At 36.1% G+C, this 14,949-nt stretch overlaps 1 protein-coding gene across 3 annotated transcripts in view; it reads left to right on the top strand.

Moving 5' to 3' along the window:
- UVRAG (UV radiation resistance associated) overlaps positions 1-14,949 on the top strand; it is a 278,967-nt gene that overhangs the window by 163,418 nt on the left and 100,600 nt on the right. For all 3 annotated transcript variants that reach the window (XM_045555435.1, XM_045555436.1, XM_045555437.1), the window contains exons 9-12: positions 2,270-2,354; positions 5,578-5,665; positions 6,479-6,539; positions 13,951-14,116. In XM_045555435.1, the coding sequence (XP_045411391.1) occupies positions 2,270-2,354; positions 5,578-5,665; positions 6,479-6,539; positions 13,951-14,116 (400 nt within the window). The remainder of the gene's footprint in view (positions 1-2,269; positions 2,355-5,577; positions 5,666-6,478; positions 6,540-13,950; positions 14,117-14,949) is intronic.

Below are 14,949 nucleotides of genomic sequence, written 5' to 3'. Positions count from 1 at the left end.
CCCAGGAGTTTGAGGCTACAGAAAGCTATGATTGTGCAAGTGCACTCTAGCCTGGGCGACAGAGCAAGACTCTGTCTCCAAAAAAAAAAAAGGAAAGGAATAAAAAGAGAAAAATGAACCTGGTATGTTTTAGAGCAGTGGTCCCCAACCTTTTGGCACCAGGGAGCTGTTTCATGGAAGACAATTTTTCCAATGACTGGGGTGAGGGGTATGGTTTTGGGATGATTGAAGCACATTACATTTATTGTTCAGTCAAACCTCTCTGCTAATCTGTATTTGCAGCTGCTCACTAGTGCTAGCATCACCACCTCAGCTTCAGCTCAGATCATCAGGCACTAGATTCTCATAAGGAGAGCAACCTAGATCCCTCACATGTGCAGTTTACAGTAGAGTTCATGCTCCTATGAGAATCTAATGCAGCAGCTGATCTGACAGGAAGTGGAGCTTATGCGGTGATGCCAGTGATGGAGAGTGGCTGTAAATACAGATGAACCTTCCTTCACACACCCTGCTGCTCACCTGGTTCCCATCAAGCCATGGACCACTACCGTGGTTTTAGAGAGATGGTGCCGATGTGATTTCTAAATCCTTGGTTCTGACCAAGCCTTTCGACAACCATAACCTTTCAGGTGACCCCATTCTGGATTCGGATCTACTCTGTTACATTTTAAATGGAGATCATTTTAGATGAGAATAAGAAGAGTACCAAAAACACTCATATTCTTCACCCAGATTTACCTATTGTTAACATTTTAACCTATTTGTTAACTGGTGAGGATATTTTTTTAAATTACATTTTCCTTTTTATCACATTGCAAGGATTTTTTTCTTTTGGTCATGCAATAACATGTTCTACAGAGTCTTGAAAACTGAGGAGGGGACATACATTTATATGCTGAAGCCCAGATCTGTCTTGGATCCCTATTTGTGGTTTTGCTAGCTCTGTTAGAGTTGAGGCAGCCTAGTTTATCTAGGATGAAGAATAATATTGCAAATTTCTGTAGTGGTGGAAGAATTTATATACTTTCTGGTGAAAATATGGGGGAGAGGGTCAACTAAAATGTCTTACAAAGGTGAAGATTTGGGGAGGAACTGTATTGTAGGCTAAAGAAGATAAGTGGCATTCCTTAAGTTCTATTTTGGGGGCAGAGTTCCCAACTTATTGATCTTTATAGTACAGTTGAGAGAGATGAGAAAGGTACTGGGAAATACGTTGGTAAAATTGCTTAGGTTGGTGGATTTAGTGCTAAGGCCCAAACTCTGTATTTTGGTCTATTAACCTACTTTGTGTTCCTCCCTGTAGGAGGTATACAGAAGAGTTTAAGGCACTTTTTCTTACTGGATCATAGTTTCTGAAAGTAAGCTCCTTTGTAAGAACTAAAACTTAATGTGTCAGTATCTAAAACTGTATCTCTGTGCTTCAGGACCTCTGGAGTTGTAATCAGGCCTGGATTGTCAAGGAACATAGGAAGCTATCATTTTCTCAGAGTAGGAAGATGTAAAAGGATTTTATGATAACAGAAATGGAGGTTCTTAAAGTTGATATAAACACAAACATCAGGCACATAAACACAAATATCAATAATTAGAATACTCAAAAACACTTAAAGGAAATGTCTTGTAATGGAATTGGGGTATGAGGGTATCAGTTAAAATGTGGAATATTCCTATAATTCACATTCATGGAGTTGGATTTTATACAGCCATAACTTACACTGTCAACATAGAAAAATGCTTGTGACATAATATAGAAAAATCAGAGTACACATCTCCTATACATAATGATTTTCACTAAAGCTTCTAATATTTATGAGCAAGATGAAAGTTCATAAAAACTACTTATATTTATGAACTATATTATGGTAGTCACAATGCAGGTAAATTTCTTTGCTATGCTTGTTATACTTTCAGTAATGTTGTATAGCATTTGTGGTTGAAAAGAAATTAAGCACTTTTTTTTTTTTAAGTGAAGTCTGAATTTTGAAATCTCATCACAGTCTCTGGGTCAGCAATCCAGAAGTCTCTGTAGGCAGAGTCTTGGGGTGCCTAGTCTTTGGCTCCTACTAGAGGTTGGACTTGTGTGAGAAGTGAACCAATAGGGAAGTTTATTCTAGTTAATCCCACTAGAAGTTCTCTGTACTCAATCCACTTGGCCTATTTTTATTTCTCTCTCATAGTCAAGGGACGGGGCTTGGCCTGTTTGGTTATAATTAAAGCAGACCTATCTACAGTGTTGCATCCGGAATTGTCTCCTTTCATCTCTTTCCAGGAAGTGCATTTTCAACTGAGCACCTTAAGCTTCAACTCCAGAAGGAATCTCTAAATGAGTTGAGGAAGGAGTGCACTGCAAAAAGGTAAATGCAACACTGAGAATAATTGCTGTGAGTGTTGAGGTTACTGTGAGAATAGATTTGCAAAAGTAGCATTCTTAAAAACTGCTTTTATTGATTCCATACACGTTGGTACCACATTCATTTATTCAACAAATATTTATTAAGCAACTACTATGTGTCATACACTGGGCTAGAGGCCAGTTATGAAAGCTCCGAGTATGTAGTCATAATCAGAAACATGAACACTCCTCTGGTTTCCTAGGCCACAGCACTATGGCTTAATGTTTGAATCTTCCCCTCCTCCTGTCTTCTACATGTAATTTAGCTTATAGTTGTTTTTCAATAATTACTCCTGTTTCTTCTTGGCCCGTTTAGATTACCTCAACAGCTTGTAGATGATCTCTCTTACATCAGTCTATGTTTTCAGTTCACCCTCTGTGCTGCTATTAGACCTCTCGTCTTAAAATACCATTTTGATGTTATTTTTTGTCCTCTAAATACATGGCAGTCCTTTTGCTTAACTTTCAGATAGCCAACAATAAGTTGGCACTATACAACGGTAGTTAATTTTAGTCATTACCTCAATATTCATCAAACAAATGCTAATAGTTTTTCTCTTTTTGGTTTTTTTCCAACACACGCTTGATTCATTGCCATTTCTGTTCTTTTGCTCATCTTCACTCACTTTCCCTGCAAAGTCCTGCCATCCTGCATTTTTCTTCAAGAAACCTTAGGAATTGAGGATTCAAGAATGTTAGACCTTGAAAGAACCATAGAGATATTATCTATTCTAATCCCCTAAAAGCAAGGCTCTGGGAAGTTGTTATTTGTCTAGCTCACCAGCAAAGCCAGAACTAGATCCCATTAGGTCTTCAGTGCTATTTTATTTTATTTTATTTTATTTTATTTTTTTTGAGACAGAGTTTTGCTTTCTTGCCCAGGCTACAGTGAGTGCCATGGCGTCAGCCTAGCTCACAGCAACCTCAGACTCCTGGGCTTAAGCCATCCTACTGCCTCAGCCTCCCGAGTAGCTGGGACTACAGGCATGCGTCACCATGCCTGGCTAATTTTTTCTATATATATATTTTAGTTGGCCAGATAATTTCTTTCTATTTTTAGTAGAGACGGGGTCTCGCTCTTGCTTAGGCTGGTCTTGAACTCCTGAGCTCAAGCAATCCACCTGCCTCGGCCTCCCAGAGTGCTAGGATTACAGGCGTGAGCCACCGCGCCCGGCCTTCAGTGCTATTTTAGATAAGAAAAACCAAAGTGTTTTTTCTACTGTTACACACCATTCAACACTTTTGACATCAGATTCTCAAGCAGACACTCTTTGGATATCTTATAATTTAATTCAGTTCTGATATAATCAACCTGGAGATAGTATCAGATTCCACAGGCTCAGTCCCACAAGACCACTCCCCATCACATCAGGTGCCAATGGTAAGCCCCAGGTTGTGACCTGTGCTTCTGACCCACCTGCTTTAAATAGGGGTTCCCACAATCCTCACCTCCGGTTTGAATAACTTGCTAGAGTGGGTCACAAAACTCAGGGAAGCATTTACTGAACATTTGCTGGTTTATATAAAGGATATTACAAAGGACACAGATGAACAGCCAGATGGATAAGATGCATAGGTCAAGGTTTGGGAGAGGGAATGTGGAGCTTCCATGCCTTCTCTGGGTACACCACACTCCAGGCTCCTCCACAATGTGGAGGCTCCTCAAATCTTGTCGTTGAAGAGTTTTCATAGCTCTTGATCTCCATTCCCCTTCCCCTAATCTTCTTCCCAGAGGTTGGTGGGTGGGGCTGAGAGTTCTAACCCTCTAATCACTTGGTTTTTGTAGTGGCCAGTTCCGTCCTGAGGTGGCCTAGGGGGCCTAGCCAAAGTCATTCATTAGCTTAAACTCTGGTGTGATCAAAAGCGGCTCATTATGAATAACAAAAGACACTTACCACTCAGGAAATTCCAAGGGTTTTAGGTGCTCTATGGTAGGAATACTGGACAAAGACCATATATATTCCATATTATACCACAAATGCTCTTTTCTACAACTTATTCATTCCACTTTGATATACAATTTCCCTTAAATTCCCTTTGTTTTTAAATTGTTAACACAATTGAGCAGGTAATTTATTCTATGGGTATTTTATCTGTTGGTCATGTTTCTTTCTCTTCTCTTCTCTTTTCTCTTCTTCTCTTCTCTTCTCTTCTCTTCTCTTCTCTTCTCTTCTCTTCTCTTCTCTTCTCTTCTCTTTTTTCTTTTCCCTTCCTTCCTTCCTCCTTCCCTCCCTCCCTCCCTTCCTCCCTTCCTCCCTTCCTCCCTTCCTCCCTTCCTCCCTTCCTCCCTTCCTTCCTTCCTCCCTTCCTTCCTTCCTTCCTTCCTTCCTTCCTTCCTTCCTTCCTTCCTTCCTTTTTTTCTCCTTAAGAATCCCAATGCCAATCAAAGGTCATGTTTCTTAAATAGTTCAAGAGAAGAGTTGGGGCAGGCATGTTGGCTCATGCCTGTAATCCTAGCACTCTGGAAGACCGAAGTGGGAGGATCGTTTGAGGTCAGGAGTTGGAGACCAGCCTGAGCAAGTGTGAGATCCCATCTCTACTAAAAAAAATTGAAAGAAATTAGCTGGGCAACTAAAAATATATAGAAAAAATTAGCCGGGCATGGTGTTGCATGCCTGTGGTCCCAGCTACTCAGGAGGCTAAGGCAGAAGGATTGCTTAAGCCCAGGAGTCTGAGGTTGCTGTGAGCTGGGCTTATGCCATGGCACTCTAGCCTGGGTAACAGAGTGAAACTCTGTCTCAAAAAAAAAAGAAAAGAAAAGAAAAAAGAGTTGGGTCATCTCATGCTACAGCTTTTTGTTTATTTGTTCGTTTTACTTTATTATTTTACTTACACTGCAATAGATTGTTTTGAGATAATGATAGCATGTAATTGTGAATGTAAGATATAATACTTTTTTGAAGGAAATACCATATGGATCTTTCTTGAAATCAAATTTGCCTTATTAAATATTGGCTATGAAATCTTGGTCAGATTACTCACCCTGTCTAAATCTTGTTTCCTTGTTTATAAATGTGTATAATAATATCGACCTACTAAAATGATTGTAATAATTAAATAAAGCCACTTGTAGGTGCTCAGTGAATTACTATCTGTACCTTTTACATCTACATTAATTATGTGGAAATAAATGTTAGGAAGCATTTTTTTTTTTAGTAAATTTACTGTTTTTCCTTCCTCTTTAGAGAACTCTTTCTGAAGACTAATGCTCAGTTGACAATTCGTTGCAGGCAGTTACTCTCTGAGCTTTCCTATATTTACCCTATTGATTTGGTAAGTTACAAATTTTCTGAAAAGGTTTTTCTTTTCAAAAAGATTATTTCTGTTTGAAATTTCCTCTCAATGAAAAAACTCACACTGTAGTCTTAATCATATACTCTGTTATCATTCAGGGCTAATGTGCACATAAAATGTAGGTTTAGACTTAGCCTTCGGTTCCACAGTTTGATTTTTTATATCAGTTTGGTGGTGGGATGCACTTATCATCTGAAAGAATGTCAAATTATTTTTGGTTGTTTTTACTCAACCCAATTATCCACTACCATTTCTGACATATATGTGCAGATACATGTGTACTACTTTAAAAATATAATTGCCAATTAATTTACACATATTAATGTTACTTAAGATATTCATGGGATAACTATCAGGATGTTAAATTTTTTAACTTAGTTTCTTAGGATAAATGCAAAAAGTAAAACTTTAATAAAACTGATTAGGATTCCTTTTTAGAGAACCAAATCTGTTAAATTTGCTGGTTTTCTTGATAAGGAAAAGTAATCTTAAAGACTAATTTTCAAGAAAGCTAATCAGATTTGAGTTTGCCTATAGAATTTTGTTAAATCACTTATAGATGTGAATTAGCCAAGGATAAGAAATTTCAAGCATATGTAAATGTGGGAGAGTAGTATACTGAATCGTGTACTCGTCTTCCAGCTTCAGCAATTATAATATTTTGAGTTTAGGACAGTATTGTCTTTGAACAAGGCAATGCTGAATGTTTTGAGATTCGACTTAAAGTTTCTTTGTTTTATATATAATTAATGTAAAAATGTAATTAATTTCATTCTTTGATTAAATTCACAGAATGAGCATAAGGATTATTTTGTATGTGGTGTCAAGTTGCCCAATTCTGAAGACTTCCAAGGTATTTTATTTCTTTTATACTTACAAAGATTTGGTGTATATAATATATAGGAATAGAGTTATCTTGAAATGTTGGTTGTCTAGCACTTTTATACAAGGGTTTTTGGACCTTCTGTCTCCTCCCAATTGCAAGTACGTGAAGTCAGATTCCCTGATGGGAGATATAATAGAATATTGGGTCTAATCATAGAAAAATAATTACTGAAACTTATATTTAAAATTTAAAAGAAAATAGTTTTTAAATGGGCTTTAAGCAAATCAGGAGTAAGGTTAAGAATACAAATAATCTGCCTATCTTTTTGTTTTGATTTTTGTGAAAAATTTGTGTGTGTTTGGGAGCAGAGGAACAATAAACATTAAACTATTCTGTTGTTATTTAGTAAGTCATTTTCTTGCTGACCTGAAAATGTAATTTTGTGACATTTTCACTACTATAGGTTTAATTTGTATCATTTCTCTTCTCTTTTAACTAAAAAAATTACATTAAAGGTATTATAGAATATGATTCATAGTAATTTCTATATTTTAAAATCTCTTATTTTTCCTAATCTCTTTGAATTTATTATTTTTTTAGCATATTGGTAAAGAGATTATTTTTATTATTAGCAAAGTGGATTCTTTTCCCTTAGCCTAAACATGCTTTGAAGCCTATTAATTATCTTTATAGATGATTCCCAAAGCTAGCATATTATCTGTCTGTTATTCAACAAAAGAAAATTACTAGCTTTGATCAGGACTTTCTTCCATTTTCCTTTAAACAGACTTATTGTTATTCCTGCTCTTTTACATTTAAGACAATTTTAATGAATTACCTTTGGCCCTTATAACAAATAAGTAGTTGGGACATGGTATAACGTCAGTGTTAAACCAGGAGTTGAAGAACTATGTTCAAGTCCTGGTTCCCCTCTATAAACCATGTAATTTGGAGCAAGTCATGTAATCTTTGAGTTGACTTCCTAAGCGATATGTGAACATATTATGTCTTCTTGCCTGTCTGACATGATTTTTGTGAAAATTAAGTGAGGTATACCAGTATCTGTAAAAGCAGGGGATTTTGCCTTATCTTTAATCCTGACAAAAACAAAGAAAGGAAACCTTATGAAGAAAGCAGTATTCAATGACTTGCTCAAGACTACAAAGCTAGGTAATAATCGAGCTGGGATTTGTCTGGTTTCCACTGCACAATGCTCCCTCAAATCTCTGAGTCACAAAAATGTGCTTTGGTGTTAATTTTAGGCAAAGTTGTGGTGTCTTAAAGCCCATGGTACATCATTTTCCTCACTCATTTAATAAACATATTGAGTACCTTGAGCCCTGTGCCAAGTTCCTATGATACAGAACATTTTTTCATTGAAAAAATACTTATTGAACACCTTTATGCCAGACACTGTGCTGGGTTTTGAGGATACAATATCAAAAAATGGCAAACATGTTCTCTCCTTTCATGGAACGTATGTCTATTGAGAGAGACAGCCAATAAATAAGAAAATAAGATATTAACAAGTATTTAACAAAAGAATGTGCTATCATAGAGAATGCGAGAAACTACTTTAAATAAAGCAGTAAGAGAAGACCTCTCTCTAAGGAGAAACATTTAACAGAAAATTTGAAGGCTGAAAGGAGCCAGCTATGCTACAGCTGGGGCAAGAGCATGCCTGTGAGAAGGGACAGCAAGTACAAAGGTTATGATAGGAGAGGAATGAGCTTGGCATATATGAAAAAACTCAAGGTCAGGATATGGGAGAAGAGACCTGTATTCTGGGTAAATCATGTAATCTTTCAGCTTACTTCCTTTACTTGTGAAATGAGATATTATCTATGAATGTATCCCTAATTCATTGTAATGATTGAATGAGATAACATTTGAAAGAGCTTTTCATATAGGAGGTACTCAATAAATATAATTGGAATTAGTTGCAGAGGAGAGAGGAAAGAAGGAAGGAAGAACAGAAAAGACGAGACCTGTGTGGTTAGAGTATAGTGAGCAAGGGGGAAGAGTTACGCTGAAGGAGGTGGGAGAGGACAGCCAGGGCCTTGAGGCCTCTGTAAGGATTTTATATTTTATTCTCAATGAAGTGGGAAATACCTAAAGGGCTTCAAGAAAGGGGATGGCCTGAGCTGAGTTAGGCTTTTTTGAAAGTCACTCTGGTTGCTCAATACAGAATGATTTGAAGGGAGGCAGTAATGGAAGCAGGAATATCAGTAGTGGTAGTGTGTTGCTTTAATCCACACTGGGATGTTTCTTGATTCAGTTTTTGTTTTCTTTGAAGTTCCTTGTTTCCTAGTTCTTCAAATAGCTTTTATAGCTATCTACACTTAGAATGCCCAACAAGCTGAATACATTGTCTTTATTCTTTAAAAAGGTGATACAATTTTTAGTGCATTTGCTGAAAAATGAAATGAGAGACAAAATGACATAAATGTTTAATTTTACTCCAAGGTCCTATTCACTCCCCATGACCCCTAAGAATCTGAAATTTTAAAAAACATCTAGAGTAGTATTGAACTTTAAAAATCTTAGGTTAGCATCTGGCAAGATACTTCTGTATACTAAATGTATTGAGTGCCTTGTGTATGTCATCTACTGTGCCAGGTGCTGAGAATATACAAGAGTGATCAAGACATTGATCCTACCTCAGTGAGATTACAGTCCAGTGGAGGGTATCAGATTAGTCATCAAGCTAATCAAGAAATAGTTATTTAATTCATACTCTGTGTTAGGCACTTAGAAGTTTATACCAGGTGCTGCATGAGACTCAAAGAAGTGGGAATAATCAGTCATATCAGGAGGGGATCAGGAAAACCTTTATAGAGGAGAGGATGCTTGCACTGTTTTAAAAGATAAAATGGTGTTTCCCTGTTGAAAGAAGAGTAGGTGGACATTTTAGGTTGGGTAGGTAAGTAGAAATATGGTACCATGGAACATCATGCATGATGTTATCACGTTTATTACTTTGATTCTCACAGTGGTGAGAATTAACCCCTTCTGTGAGGAAAACAATTACCTTTAATTTTTTTTTTTAAAGACAAGAGAATTGAGGCTCTGAGAGATTAGTTAATTTTTCGAAGGACTCATATTAGCCAGTGATAAAACTAAGGTTATCCCTGTTCTGCTTGATTCTAAGGTCCATATTACTGCTGTCCTGATGCATCTTTCCTCCTTGTTTTGAATAATAACCTCTTCTAAACCTCTGACAACTTTCTAGTATTCTATAGCAGCTGCATTCTGGGAAAGACTCTAGTGAAGGAACACCAAACTGGTTATTCTGTGATATTCATGAGACTTTGCTGGGATAGACTTTACACTGCATGGGTGGATACTGTTTGGGAAACTCCACCATAGTGCCCCAGCATTTACTGTGCTTTTCTAAATGGGTAAGTTGTGTTAGAGTATACCAAAGTGACCTGGACACAATGGGAGAAAATCGTCCAGTGAAGGGTGTTCATCTGAGTTCCGTTGACCAAGAAATTTAGCTTTAAAAAAAAAAATGTTTGTGCGTGTGTGTTTTTTAAGTAATCCATAACACGAGAGCCTTTTGTGGTAATGAGACCCAGATTTCCTTCTGTGTCTGTATCCCTTTATGCAGGCATGATTTCTTGGAAAGGAGAGTCCATATGTCAAACAGTGTCTCATTGAGAACATGGAATGATTCCATAGATGCTGTGGCAGTGATTAGAGTCTTAAATATTTTGTCCTGTCTGGATCAGTGGGTGCTTGGTTCCTTAACAAATCAGCTGCCTCAGTGATTGGGAAGGCAGGATGGTAAGAGCTTTTAGATCACTTATTGTACTTGGATGCATTTGAATATTGACAGTTTGTCCAACATGTAAATCAAAGGAACATTTGAATTAATTTATGATGTTGTGTCATGGCCATTGCATGTTTGTGGAATTTATTGCCATAAAAATTACACAAAAGCTGTAGTCTTGAGTGGCTACCTACATTTAAAAAACAATCAGATATATTTATTATGAGGAAACCGCAGGTTTTTATTCTGTTTTTGAGCCCCTTAAAACTTGGTTTGAATTAGCATCTTTTTCATATACCTGAGTCTTATAGTTCATTCCTGTTCCTCCCTGAACCCTCCACTCCCCCTCCAACTTTGCACTAATAAAACTATCATCTGTGTAACCTTTGTAACCCCCAGAGCAGCATAAGGAACGCAAACCTCTGCTCTGCTTAGGTGTTAGGGACGTCATTAATGCTTACTGGAAAAGCACACCCCAGAGAGCAAGGTTTTGGCTTTGGCAGGTAAAGAGTCTTTCAGATCTTATAATGCTGGAAACCTTAAACCTTTTGGTTTTTTAGCTAAAGTGATTGGCAACAGAATGTGACATCTGAGGTTGCATGGTCTGCAATAGCCATAATTAACCACATGAGCTCACATTTTCCCACTGGAGGTTCAGTGGTCTTGGGTGATGAAAGTGACTTCCCTACCTGGAGGTGGTTTTCCTTTTGAGGGTATTGGAATACCCTTGGGTCCTGTAATGCTTCACTCGTGGTCCTTTTAAAATGCTTTTTAATATAAAGCTTCAATATTGGAAATCCAACACCACAGTGTTTAACACTGTCACGGAGCACTATGGGCTGGAATGGGAAACAACCTAGAATTTTTAATAGGTCGAATGGGGAGTCTTGTGGTGGCAAGAATGGTGAGTGTGAATAACCTGAATCAAAGCTGATTTCCAATATTATTCAATTTTCAGTGTTTGCTGTTTCTTTTTGGTTTTTTATTTCTTTGAATAGGCTTCTTGTAGAGATGCCTTTTTTATCATTAAATTTAAGCAAAATTGTTTTGTTCATTGGTGGAAGGTGATCTTAGAAGACCAATTTTTTGTTCTTTTAATAGAGATAAGGATGTAGTCTTGAAATATGCAAATAAAATTCTTCAGCATTCCTTTAGTAATATGGGGGAAATGTAGGTGCTTGAGTGTTTAGCATTAGATAGACTTTTTTAACATTCATAGTTTGCATTTGACCAGTCTGAAAGGCTAATTAGGAGACCTGCTGCTTTCTGGAAGTTTTCAAGTCATTTTCTGTCAGGTCATATAGGAAGGGAAAAGCTTAGTATAAAGCATGTGTGGGAAAGTCTCAATATAGTAGTAACCATCTTTAAGTCCTCTTTTTCTTTCTTTTGCCTCCTTCCCTTCAAAAGGAGGTTCTTTAAAACTAAGTCCTTTTACTGATAGGAATATTTTAAATTTGGTAAGCCCTAATCTTTACAGAAAGCAGGAGGCAGAATTCAGTGACGTGTGAAGGTACTCACAGTCCCAGCTATGACTCCAGACACAGATATCTTGGGAGCTGGGGTGTGGACACAATTTACCCACTTATTTCATCACTCACAGTTTTTAAATGTGTGATTATATACTGTGTTATATTTAAACCTTTTAAACAGTTTTTACTTATGTAACTTTTATCAAGCCACTGATACCACCTGGATCTCATTTTTCTTATCTCTAAGTTGATGGCATCGGATTCAGTGATTTCTAAGGTTTCTCCTATCTCTAATATTATAACATTATAATATTATAAGATGATGAATTTATAATGTAAAGTATTTTTAGCCCCTAAGGTAACATGATGTACAGGTTTCAACAGAAGTAGAGTGTTATAATAGTGCTCAAAGTACTTGGGCAGAACTGGGGCTACAGGACATGGTCTCTAAAAACAATTAGGATTCCAGTTAGTTAGGGCATGACTCAGTAGTCAGTCAAAATGCATGCTGTTTGATTTTTTTTTTTTCCATGAGTTTGTTTTGAGAGAGCAGCAAGCATTAATTGAGCTTATTTTCCATCAAGCACTATACAAGTCATTGAGGACTCACAGAATTTTTGTTTTCTTTGCCCTCACTAGAAAACTGAAGAAACCAAGGTAGTACATGTATGTTATATGATTGGTACATTCTAGGGTCCCAAGTTAAAAATTGTTACGTATTAATTTTTTAAAAATGAAGTTCTGAGACAATATTGTACAGTGGTTAAAGATGGAGGATTTAGTGTCAGGCCAACCTATTTACTACCTACATTACTTTAGACAGGTTCCTTAATCTCTTTGAACCTCACTTTCTTTATCTGTAAAATGAATGACAGCATAAAAAAGGTGTCCAGTTTAGTAATTGCTGGTGAATGAATGTTATATATAAAGTACTACAGATAATTCTAAGAAGAAAAATATTTAATAATAAAAGTTACCTATTTTTATAGGATGATTAAAGAGAAAAGAATCTATTATGATAGTCAAGGGTGGGGAACTCACTGAGGAATAGTTAGATGCCTGTTGTGGCATTCTCACAATAAGAAGGTAGTGCTTAGATAATTAAGTATAAATATAAAAGAAGAATGTGAAAAATACTATTAACAATTGAGGTTAAAAACACCCCTAGAAGTGAGGAAATCATTAAGCCATGGTCATCTCGATCATTTCAGTCCTTATTCTCAAGCTGGCTAAGGTATTCCAGAGTGTGTGTTAAATCTTTTAGAGAGAGAGAGAGAGTGTGTGTGTGTGTGCACGCGTGTGTGTGTGCGCGTGCGCGTGCACACACATGTACTTGTGCACTTTTTAGAGCATTTTAGGAATAGTATATACCAAACAGTTCCTTCTTCCTTTGTTCTGGAAGAAGTTTAAAACTTTCTGTTTTGCTACTCTCAGTTCTGAGTACATGAATCATTTATCACTTCATAGGTAGTGCCAGAAATCTGAATGGGTTTTTAAATGTAATTATCTGTGGCTTTTTAAAAGGTAGATGCTTATGTTTGACTCTAGCATAAATGCATTTTTCCCCTAGTAATTGCTTCCACCTAAATTGTATAAATAGGATGGTGTATGAACATTGTAGTTTTTGACCTTTTGCTTTTACTGTTTAAAACATTTATCTCACTTATCCCATTCAGATTTCACAGGCTTATTCATGTAACACTGTCTTTATAAATATCAAGAACATATCCCGTAAGAATGCATTATGCTATTTCACTTCACTTTAGAACTAATAATGTTGTACAATAGTACAACTATATTGCCTAGAAAGTTATTAATGAATAAAATGTATGATTATATAGTGTGTTACATTTAAACCTCTGAAACTAATTTTCATGTCATGTAATAGACTCAAGTATTAATTCCCCCTTTAAAAATGCTGGAAAGGAAAGTAATGGATATTTGGGTGCACTAAGAACTCTTGCTTGAGGAATATATCAAATGTTAATCTCTTCACATTAATTATTGGGAAATAGTTTTAAATATAGTTAGTAGATGAAATTTCAAGTCGTTAATATGTTTAGATTTGTATAAAATTCATATAATTTAGATAAGTGATTAATATTTAGATCTCCTTTGAAATTGATATGTTATTTCATAGCTACATTTCTAAGGTAAATAGTTGTTTTCTTTTCCTCTGCTTTTGAATTTACAGCAAAAGATGATGGAAGCATTGCTGTTGCCCTTGGTTATACTGCACATTTGGTCTCCATGATTTCCTTTTTCCTACAAGTGCCCCTCAGATATCCTATAATTCATAAGGGATCTAGATCAACAATCAAAGATAATATCAATGACAAGCTGACTGAAAAGGAGAGAGAGTAAGTGTCTTTTTTTTTAATGCTTCTAACATCAAGCCAGTATAAAACATGGGGTATATTAAAAATATAAAATGTGGCAACTTTTATATAACCTTTGTAAAGTGCTCAATTTCTTTTAAATCAAATGTAATTATTCATTTAGATGTTATTGGTTTAACTCCTACACTTCCAAAAATTGCTAATGATAGCAAAATTTACTCCATTTAATTTACTTTCCTTTCACTTTTGTGAGGACATCTGTCATATGTTCTGCAAATATTCATATAGCATCTGTTGCCTGCCATTCAGCAAGTGAAATAGTTAAAAGATTTGTCAGAGAGCCAACCAGGAAAAGGATAAAAGGCTTAATAGCAGATTGAACACAGCTGAAAAGTGGATTACTGGACTAGAAGATAGGCCAATAGAAAATACTCTAACCAAAGCCAAGAGAGATGGTATGTAGAGAAAAATGCTAGACATATGTAGGATACAACACAAATGTCTAATATACATATAATTGCCATCACAGAAAGGTTATAAAGAGCATAGGGTGAACACAATATTTTAAGAGATAATGACTGAGAATTTTCCAAATTTAACAAAAGACATTAAGCTATTAATTTAAGAAACGTTAAATACAAAGCAGAATAGCTATGAAGAAAACATTCCTGAGGAAATTAAATGCTGAAAATCAAAGACAAAGTGAAAATATTAAAAGCAGCTAGAGAAAAAAGACAGGTTAGCATCAAAAGATTAAGACTGGGAGCTGATTTCTCAACAAAACAATGACAGCCAAAAGGTGATGCAATGACATTTTAACACATTAACTGCCCTGTGAGTTGTATTTAACTCAG

The sequence above is a fragment of the Lemur catta genome, chromosome 7, assembly GCF_020740605.2.
Source record: "Lemur catta isolate mLemCat1 chromosome 7, mLemCat1.pri, whole genome shotgun sequence".
Lineage (NCBI taxonomy): Eukaryota > Metazoa > Chordata > Mammalia > Primates > Lemuridae > Lemur > Lemur catta.
Note: the sequence above shows the minus strand (reverse complement) of the source record. Positions and strands in the feature narration are given on the sequence as shown.